The sequence below is a fragment of the Hevea brasiliensis genome, chromosome 14 (assembly GCF_030052815.1).
Source record: "Hevea brasiliensis isolate MT/VB/25A 57/8 chromosome 14, ASM3005281v1, whole genome shotgun sequence".
Taxonomy (NCBI): Eukaryota; Viridiplantae; Streptophyta; class Magnoliopsida; order Malpighiales; family Euphorbiaceae; genus Hevea; species Hevea brasiliensis.
In genome coordinates, this window is record NC_079506.1 from 28,686,939 (window position 1) to 28,697,676 (window position 10,738).

Genomic DNA, 10,738 nt, shown 5'->3' on the forward strand with positions numbered 1-10,738 from the left:
TAATTGACTCGTACTTAAATAATAATTAATAAATTATACAATAAAAATTATAAATATTTTTTTTATAATAAAATAAATTATTTTAAAATAAATAAATATAAAAATTTAAACTCAAAACCTTCTTAATTTCTACGCACTAAAAATAAAGAAAAATCAACCGAGTTATCCTCTTATTAGCAAAATTGCTTGATTTGCACGCTGCTATTTAGCCTTATGTTCATGTTCATCCAACTAATTTATTGAAAAGAAAAATTTGAAATTACAACTCTACCCTGACCTAATTGTGTGAAAGATTAATCAAGAAATGTAGATATTTTGGTAAATTAATGTCGACACCTTGTACGTGGCGTGTTACATGTTTTTCATTGTAAAAATAAATATAAGTTAAAAAGCTATAAAAATAATTTTATTTCTTTTCTTTATAAAATACATAAAACATGTAATAATAGCATAGGAATGAATGGGGCTGTAGAGAATCTCGTAGACGTAGTAGTAGGAATTTGCCGTTTTTCCCTTAAATTCAGTCCAAGCTAACCAACCAAACAGTATATCCCGTCCACGCGCTCCTACAGCACGTGTTCCTAACCGCTAGTTCCCTGTATGACGGTAACCCAGTATACTTCTTGACCCTGTCATCTCTGGGCCCCTTACTCTCACCAAATCCAACGGCAGAGATCTCTCCTCTGCATCATCCTAGGGTTTTCTCTTGATCCAAACCCTTACTTCCTTTATATCCTTCTTTCAGCCCTCTAATTCTCTTTCCTTTTCAGTGCCGTTCCATCCCCTCTTCCTCCCTTATCACACTCTCTGTTACTTCTTCACGCGCTGCCAGTCCCTTGGCGGCCAAAGTCACCGTTTCCTTCTCCGCCTTCCCTCTCCTCCTCTATCAAAAACCCAAAAACACCAAAAAAAGAAAGGGCAAAAGACGAAATAAAAACAACAGTATCTCGGTTAGTCATTGTATCGAACATTTGCTGTGCGCTTTTATCACTTTTTCTTTGTTTAAGCTAGGGTTTGGTTTAGCATAGACAGATAGAGTTAGGGTTTGTTGTTTTGTTTTATTAGAATAAACAGAGGAGGGGGAAGATAAATTGAAAAAAAGTTAAAAAAAAATTGAATAGAAATTTTTCAAGAAAAAAGAAAGGGAGAAATGGCACAGGTTCAAGTCCCGGTTCAGGCTCAGGGTGTCAACGGCGGAGCAAACCAGCAGTTCGTGCCGACGTCTCTTTACGTCGGGGATCTGGAGGCGAACGTGACCAATTCGCTTCTGTACGATCTGTTTAATCAAGTCGGGCAAGTGGTTTCAGTTCGGGTTTGCAGTGACTTGACTACCGGACGATCGCTTGGTTATGGCTACGTTAACTATAGCAATCCTCAAGATGGTTAGTATTTTTTTTTTCGGAAATTTTTATTTTTGTTCCATTTTTTAGTATTAATAATTTATGGATGTGTTGATTTCTGATTAATCAAGTAAAGGGAAGATAGATTATTTACACCTGTTTGTGTTTGGTTTAAATGAACTAGAATTCTAGAATTCATGTAGAGTGAATTCTTGTTAGAATTCATTTCCAAATGAATTTGTGTATTTGCAATGATATAACTCAACATACAGAATTTATTATTATTTTGAAATTAAATGCGGAATTTAATTGTAATTTATAACTGAAGTTCATATATTCTTAATATTTTGCAAAACAAAACCCTTCTTAAACATTATATGGAATAAAGCTTATTATTATTATACTGATTGTGTAATTAAGTTATTTTTATTTTTTAAAATGCCCTTAATATGATATATATATATATATATATATATATATATATATATATATATATATATATATGCGCAAGAAATAAGTTTATTTTAATTATGCACAAATTTTGTTTAATATTTAATTTCAAAAAATTGATTCCAAATGTTGTGTGTGAGAGAGAAAGGTAGAGAAGACATTTTGGTCCAAAAAATGTTAAGTGTTAATTTTTTGGAATTCATTTGAAATTTCAACTGTTTTGATAGAATTTGGTTTTAGTTATGTTGAATTCCATGCGGAATTGAAATATACATTTTTTTTTTTCAAACCAAACATATAAAACATAAAATTCAATTGAATTTTCAGAAAATTTTACAGAATTCATTTTATCAGACATACCCTAACATTGTTGTTGTCAAGTTGCATGCATTACTGCCAACTGTCGATAAATCCTTGTTCATGTAGGTGGCTTGGTTGTGAATTTCCTTGTTTGTTTTGTATTCCTTTTAGAAGAAAATTTTTTAAATGCAGTGCCAGCTCTACTTTTAGGAGTGATTCTGTAATTATGATAGTGTTATGTTTGAAAAAGTGAAAATCAATTCTAATTTTAATATCAAAATAAGAGAGATGAAAACGAAAGAAAACAAAGAAGGTGGGTAAAATTTTTATATTGATATGGGATCAGCTGAATAATGAATAATAAACCTTGGTTTTGCAATGAAATGATAGAAGTTAAAGGACCATAATAAGTGTGTGTGATTCTAGGGCTGGCTTTGGAACTCCTCACCTAACTTCAAGAAATCTTTCTGTATTGAAGCCATTGATAGCACATGACTTTCACAATTGAATAGTGAGAGTCATCGGTTGAGTGTGAGGTTATTCATTGAAGTCCATTGAGGATTTGCTGTTGTTGGATCCGTGGGGTTGATAAAATGGATTATCTCTGTTCCATGTGTAACATTTTGGTTTCTGCAAAGTTACCCATGCAACCATGAGATTATTGGTTCAATCCTTCTTCTCTCATGTTCCAAAACATGAAAAAGATTATGTGTTGGGTATCGTTGGTTCAATGTATAAAGCCCGTAAATTTGTTGTGCTTGGAATGACTTGTGAATTGGGGAGCTTTATCTTGAAGGATATCATACATTGTTAGGACTTCTGCTGGAATGTGGTAGAGAATGACTAATGCACAGCTTATCTATGCAATGAATGTAGTTACACAAGGCACAAAGTGCGTGTTAAAATTGAAGACTTTCTTGCTTCATGCATCTGCATTGAGGCTCCTAATCTCTCTCTCTTTCCCCATCTATTTATATGTATATACTTTTGACAGCTGCAAGGGCATTGGATATGCTAAATTTCACTCTTCTCAATGGAAGCCCCATTAGAATCATGTATTCTCATCGTGACCCAAGTATTCGCAAAAGTGGGTCTGGGAACATATTTATCAAGGTATTCCCTTCAAATGATTAGGTGCTGTGCTTGATGCTATGGATTTTTGTGTAATTTTGACTTCCCAATCCACAATATACATTTTGTGACTGAAATTGTATATGCAAATTTACCAGAATTTAGACAAGGCGATTGACCACAAAGCATTGCATGATACTTTCTCGGTATTTGGGAACATTCTATCTTGCAAGGTGGCTACAGATTCCTCTGGCAAGTCAAAGGGCTATGGCTTTGTACAGTTTGACAATGAGGAAGCTGCCCAAATGGCTATAGAGAAGTTAAATGGTATGTTATTGAATGATAAGCAGGTGTATGTTGGACCTTTTCTTCGCAAACAGGAAAGAGAGAGTGCAATTGACAAGACAAGATTTAACAATGTCTTTGTAAAGAATCTCTCAGAAGCAATAACTGATGATGATTTGAAGAAAATTTTTGGTGAATTTGGAACAATCACTAGTGCTGTGGTGATGAGGGATGGAGATGGAAAAACAAAGTGCTTTGGATTTGTCAACTTCGAGAATGCAGATGATGCTGCTAGAGCTGTTGAGGCCCTTAATGGAAAGAAATTTGATGAAAAGGAGTGGTATGTTGGGAAAGCCCAGAAGAAATCTGAAAGGGAAACTGAATTAAAACTTCGTTTTGAGCAGAGTATGAAGGAGGCGGCTGATAAATTTCAAGGGGCCAATTTGTACATTAAAAATCTAGATGATAGCATAGGTGATGATAATCTTAAGGAGCTCTTCTCTCAATTTGGTACAATCACATCATGCAAGGTATGTAGTAGCATTCTGTTTTTGAATGGCAACTCACATGTATGATTTGCTTGATTAATCAAGTGATTGAAGGTCAAGTCACACACATTTTCACGTGAATAGGTTATGCGAGATCCTAATGGAATAAGCAGAGGTTCAGGGTTTGTTGCGTTCTCTACTCCAGATGAGGCGTCTAGAGCTGTAAGTGAGATTTTTTTTTCTCTTTTTCTTTTGGTGCATTTTGTAAATGCTATGTTAAAATGATACATAATTCATTTGTTTGATAGCTCATGGAGATGAATGGCAAAATGGTTGCAAGCAAACCTTTATACGTTGCACTTGCACAAAGAAAGGAAGATAGAAGAGCCAGGTTGCAGGTACAATTTTTCTTCATGACATTTTGATCCTCCTGTTAGTAGTTGGTAGAGATAGGTTTTGTTGATATATACCTCCTTAATTATTGCACACAAATACACATGCTTGAATGCATTGATGCCTCCTCTTTACCTTCTTAGTGAGATGTTGCCTTGCGTGGCTTAGATGAAATACATGAATACTGTCTTTTTCTTGTTGTCTAAATCACTGTGGCAGTGATATATTTATCTTTTCCTCATATTGGTCCATTTCAAATGTTTATGTTTATATCCTTTCCTTTAATTTTTATTTCCTCTAACAGTTATGTTTGTTATGGGTTTTCTTTTTTCTGTACAGGCTCAATTTTCTCAAATGAGGCCAGTTGCAATGCCACCATCAGTTGCTCCTCGTATGCCAATGTACCCCCCTGGTGGTCCAGGACTTGGACAACAGATATTCTATGGACAAGCCCCACCTGCTATCATACCTCCTCAGGTAATTCCTCTTGATGTTGTTTTCCTCAATTATATCTATTTTGTGTTTCTCAGTTGATAATTATACATTTGCTTTTTGATTAATCAAGTTCAGTATTTATTTTTCCATTATTTAGGTACAAATAATCTGACTGACATGGTGCTTTCTTTGTTATGATTTATGTCATTTTAGCCTGGATTTGGATATCAGCAGCAGCTTGTACCTGGTATGAGGCCTGGTGGGGCTCCTTTGCCAAATTTCTTTGTGCCAATGGTTCATCAGGGGCAGCAGGGACAGCGTCCTGGTGGTCGACGGGCTGGAGCTGCTCAGCAATCCCAGCAGCCAGTGCCACTCATGCAGCAGCAGGTTGGCATTGGTCTTTCTCCCTAAGATTATTGACATTGGTGATACCTCTTGTCTAATTGCTTTCATTAATGACAGATGCTTCCAAGGGGGCGTGTCTATCGCTACCCTCCTGGGCGTGGCTTGCCTGATGTTCCAATGACCGGTGTTCCTGGAGGGATGCTTTCTGTTCCATATGACATGGGTGGTATGCCATTGCGTGATACAGCTTTGTCTCAGCCAATTCCAATTGGTGCTTTGGCTACTGCACTTGCAAATGCTACTCCGGAACATCAGAGGACGGTATGCATTAGTCTTAGTGTTAATTGTTTATTGATTTTGTATTTTTCAGCCTTTGAATTGAGGATGATGTCTGCTGATTCTTTTAGTTTATTAGTACCATTCAGTATGGTGCATTACACTGCTTTGGCTGTTTAGTACTTCTAAAGTCTTAATGGCATAAAATGCTAGGGTTAGTTTCCTCCTTGAAACAGAGACCCATTTTTATCCTTCATCAATTACAATCGGATTTGAATGGGATCGTGTTGAACAAGAAAAATGGTACAGTTAACCTTCTTATTGGAGTTTCTTTAAATATGATAGTCAATGAGTGTGATTGATTTTTGAATGGCAGCACTTCCAACATGATGATACTGATATATCTACAACCTATATTTTGCTTAGCATTTATGATTTGATGTTTAAACTTGGTATTTTTCTGAATGAATATCATTTAATTTTATTTGCTTGTTGAATAAATGTAGATGCTGGGTGAGAATCTTTACCCTCTGGTAGAACAGCTGGAGCCTGATGCAGCAGCTAAGGTGACAGGCATGCTTCTAGAGATGGACCAGACTGAAGTTTTGCACTTGCTCGAGTCACCAGAAGCTCTAAAAGCAAAGGTTGCTGAGGCAATGGAGGTTCTGAGGAGTGTTCAGCAGCAACAGGCTGGTGGCGCAGCTGATCAACTAGCCTCTTTGTCATTGAATGACAACCTTGTTTCCTAGTTTGAGTTGTGAGCATGGCCTTTGAAATATATCATGATGTGTTCTGATGCATTTTAGACTGATTTTCATAGGATCTTAGGAATTGGTTTGGTTTTGGTTTACTCAGATTTTTCAGGAGATGTTTTGAACGTGGTTACATTTATGCTTTTACTGTTTTATTTATGCGAGTGATGAGCAGTTGTGTTTCTTATTTTTGTTTGGAATGACAACATTGTTTTGCTTGGCGTAAATCAGTGTGAATACATTTGTCATGCGATTAAGAAGCTGAAGCATTTGAAGTATGCTGATCGTGTGGTTGAGAGTGAATACATTTGTCATGCGATTAAGAAGCTGAAGCATTTGAAGTATGCTGATCGTGTGGTTAAGAGTGTGTTGCAATTACTTTTTATTTACTGGATGGGTGAAGATGATTCATTTCATCTGATTAAGAGGCTGTGTTGCCTCTAATGTCATATGAACACTGAAGTATCTTGAAAATAATTTGATGTGTGCATGTTACAAACTTCGGATGACCTGCGCTAGCCGCAGAATTACTATTTTCTGCTAAAGCATTCCATAAAAAAGCCAAACATTTGTACATGTTTAAGTACTACTTTGTCTCCTACTAAGAGTTCCATATTATTTGAATCATTTCACTTCACTACTCTGTTTTTCATCTTCTTCTTGCTGCTTTAGTGTCTCATAAAGAGGAGCATTTTTAGTCTCGGGTAGCCATGAACTCATAACCCCACTGAAGATGGAAAGAAATCCAAAGACCAGAAAGGAAAGTGACGGGCTCAAACGACCAAGCACAACCATCAAAGGTGATATAGAAGCCCCCAACATCAAGGCTTGCCTCAACATTGAAACAGCAGAGTTTCTGACGTTTGTGGGGAAAAGCTCAACACAGTAAATATACAGGATATTAAATGCTGTTGAAGCTGCCATGAACCCAATTCCTTCAATGATAAGTTGAGGCCAACTCCCACCGGATTCATCGGCCTTTGCTCGTCCTCCATGTGAGAAAACGATGCAAAGAATGCATGAAACTCCTGCTATGAATGCAGACTGAGAGAAGAGAAGACGCCTGTTTGTGACGCTCGAGAGTATAGTTCCTATAACAACTGCAGGTATTTCCATCAATGCGTTGAGTGCAACTGTGAAATAGAGATTGAAATTTAGATTTTCCACGTTTAGCTGAACACCATAATAAACAAAACCAACTCCAAAACCAGTTATCATAACCACGATCATTCTTTTAGCAGCCCACCGAGTGGTCCACAGGCTTTCCTTTTCAGTTGACTTGGTTTCAGCTAATGCTTCACCGCCCACTTTAGACATGGAAGGATTAGCAAGACTTAAATTGGAGGGTAGCATCTTGCCATTGAGTCTCGCATATCTCTGCAGTATCTCAAGAGCTTCTTTGCTTCGGCCCCTTATAAGCAGCCAACGAGGAGACTCAGAGACGAAAGGGAGAAAAAGGAGAGAGTAGACAAGAGGAAGAAGTGAAATGATTTGGTATAGACTCCTCCAAGAAGTTCTACAATGATAGGCAATTAAAGGGAGAGAAAGAAAGCCTGCAGAGAAGAAGAAGAAGCCGCACTGGCCAACTTGGCCTCTCCATTTTCGACCAACAGATTCAGTGGATAGAACAAGACAGCAAATGCCAATTCCTGATCGAGCAAAACCATTTGCAAATCGGAGCAGTGAATAAATCCAAATATTTGGTGAGAGGGAAGTGAGGAAAGCTGTTGTAGAGGTTAAAATGCATGAGAGAAGCATTGCTCTTTTTCTACCCAGGTATGCATCTGCTAGGAACCCAAACACACCAGACCCTGCATAAGAGTAAAAACAAATTCATGTCTTCTAATTGCATGCAATTGGTGCAAATCCCCATAATTCTAAAAATGAAAATGGTACTACAAAATTAAAATTTATTAATTTTATGTACGAATGAGATTTATCTCAGATATATTGAAGTTATTTTTAAAGTTCTAAAATCTAAATTTGAATTTCAGTCATAATTAATTGTATAAAAAAATTATTAATTTTATAAATAATTGAAAAAATTAAATTTAAAATTTTACATAAAATATATGGATTCCATTAAATTTTAATGTCTTGATGTATAATGAATTAAGTTTAAAAAAATTATAAAATAAATTTTCAATAATTGCATTATTAAGTTAATGGCTGGATTTTTTTTAGTAAAATTTAATGGCTACTTAAGTAATAAGTAATATTTAGCTTGATAATAATGACATATTGACATTATTTTTAAAAATTTTTAAAATCTTAAATTTAAAATTTAATAATGATTAATTATATATATATAAAAAAAAAAAATCCATCATGACATGACAACTTGGATACTAACTTATCACGGCCAGTGTCGCCATAACCGGTGGCTCTGTGGCAGTTTTTGGGTAGCCACGAATTTATTCATTCATATTGAGTTGCAAGACATGGTAAGTTCATTACTTAATTAAGATTTTATACATGATATTAAAGTATTAAATAATATTAGAATAATATATTTAAATATTAAAATTGTTAAAAAATTATATTATATTAAACATTATTATTAATGAGATTTAAATCATGACGCACACTTTTCAGAAATTTATAAAGTACATATTTTCTTGAAAAACGTTATGTGAATTTTCAAATAATTTAGCATTTATTTATAAAAAAAAAAAAATCTGTATTCTAACAGCATGTTTTATGCATTATTAAAAATTTAAAATATATTATTAATAAAATTATTAATAAGTACTCAGTGATGTATATAAATTTTATGATTTAAATTTTTTAATAATATTTTCTTATTAATTTATATTATTATTATGCATTTATTTTTATATTATTTATTATTTTAACATCGTGTATAAGATGATGTTGAAAACATATTGTTTAAGCATAGATTTATTATAGTGTGAGAAAATTATACAATGAAAATTATTTTTGTAAAGAAAAAAATAATTCAATTTAAAGAAATAAGCTTTTTGTATTATATTAAAGAATTAAATTCATTATATTATGTATTTTGTTTGAACATACAAACAACTATTTAAAATTTGTTATATCCTAAATTATTTGATTATCCATCGTAAATTTAATTACATGTTCAAAGAAAATCGAGAGAAAATTTGTTAAATATTTTAATTTAATTTTGAGAAAAGAAATTTTTTAAGAGAAAATTCTTTTTTTTTAATGATTTAATTGGTAAAAATTAATTAAGATTATTTTAAAATTAAAGAAAATGATGAAAAAGAAAAGAAAAAAATTTCAAACATTTAGTACTGAAATATATATAAAATATAATTGATATAATTAATATCAATTAATTAGTTAACAAAATTGATTTTAACTAACAATAATTTGAGGTAGATTTAATTTTTAGAACTAAAGAAGAATTATTTTTTTTAGGATGAAATATGATTTTTTTTTATTTATAAAAAATGAGTATATTAAGCCTTTCATATCAGTAGAGTATGTTAGGCCTTTTATATTCACACATATCTGAAAGCATTTTTGAATGAATGTTCTTCACAATCCAACCAGTGAAAGATGAATTATTTTAAAATTATTAAAACAATAAAAAAAAATAAGATTGAACATTTTATTAGGGTTTTAAAATATATCATCCAACTAAATTTTGATAAAGAGAGTTTAGAGGTACCCAAAAGAGAGCCGAGAAAGAAAAGGGAAGCTGGTACACAAGCAAGGAACTTTCGATCACAGATGAGACCCCACTCAGCGATAGTGGAGCTTCTATTCCCACCAAGCCACTCCCATGTCCCCGGCGGTAGCCCACAAACAGAGCCACCCCCTTTGCTGTCACCGATGGAGCTGCACAAAGACGCTGCCGCCATCGCTGGAGCCATCGTAGTATTATCTGCATGAAGATGTGGTGATATGCATCTCCAAGAGGGTGGTTGTGCATCACTGAAGATGGTAGCCAATGTGTTTTGGGAATCGAAGATCCATGCCAAAGATACCAAAAACACATGCAGTAGCTGCGAGATTCCTAAGGATCCTACGTAGCCTTCTACTACTTCATCTACTGTTAGTTCTAGCTTTGTTTCTGCAATTTCTATGTTGATTCCATGTACCAGCTTTTGTGCTTCTTCTCCTTCTTCCTGCTTCATTTGTAGTGCAAGGCTCTCTCGGTTTAAGGGCTTTGTTTTGGCTAGTTTTATTTGTTACCTCTTCTCTTCTCCTGCCATGATATGAATCCATTTCTATATATAGAGAGAACAAAGTAGACATTAATTGTTTAATTCTTTTGATCTTATGAGATTGATTATTTAATTAAAGCAAGTAAATACTACTCATTAGTTAAAAAATATAAAATTTACTAATAGAATTGGTATGAGTAATAAAGAATTTTTTTATCTTTTAAGCAAGTTAAGTATTCGATCAATAAAGAAAATCTCTGCTATAATAAGCGCTTGACCTTATAATAGATGTTCTCGGCATAAGCAGTATTAGACTTAATCCAGTGAATTATGAGATATTTTAAAAAAATATATATAGAGAAGAAATTTTAAGAGTGGAAAGTATATATTTTATAATATGTTAATATTTAAGAGATTAAAAAACAATAAAGAAATTTCGATTTTTT

The 10,738-nt window shown here is 33.7% G+C and overlaps 2 protein-coding genes across 2 annotated transcripts; one reads left to right on the forward strand and one right to left on the reverse strand.

The window, feature by feature from the left end:
• The first annotated feature begins 445 nt into the window (after positions 1-445).
• LOC110639877 (polyadenylate-binding protein 8) lies at positions 446-6,322 on the forward strand. The gene is made up of 9 exons (XM_021790991.2): positions 446-1,382; positions 3,085-3,203; positions 3,320-3,976; positions 4,079-4,156; positions 4,243-4,332; positions 4,667-4,804; positions 4,976-5,149; positions 5,225-5,428; positions 5,890-6,322. Exons 1-9 carry the CDS (start codon positions 1,151-1,153, stop codon positions 6,130-6,132), a joined length of 1,935 nt encoding a protein of 644 aa, XP_021646683.2. The 5' UTR covers positions 446-1,150; the 3' UTR covers positions 6,133-6,322.
• Positions 6,323-6,759: 437 nt separating this feature from the next.
• On the reverse strand, positions 6,760-10,352 carry LOC110639878 (organic cation/carnitine transporter 1). The gene is made up of 2 exons (XM_021790992.2): positions 9,794-10,352; positions 6,760-7,946 (listed from the first exon to the last, which is right to left on the reverse strand). The coding sequence occupies exons 1-2, from the start codon at positions 10,260-10,262 to the stop codon at positions 6,760-6,762; spliced, it is 1,656 nt and encodes a 551-aa protein (XP_021646684.2). The 5' UTR covers positions 10,263-10,352.
• Between the last annotated feature and the right edge of the window lie 386 nt (positions 10,353-10,738).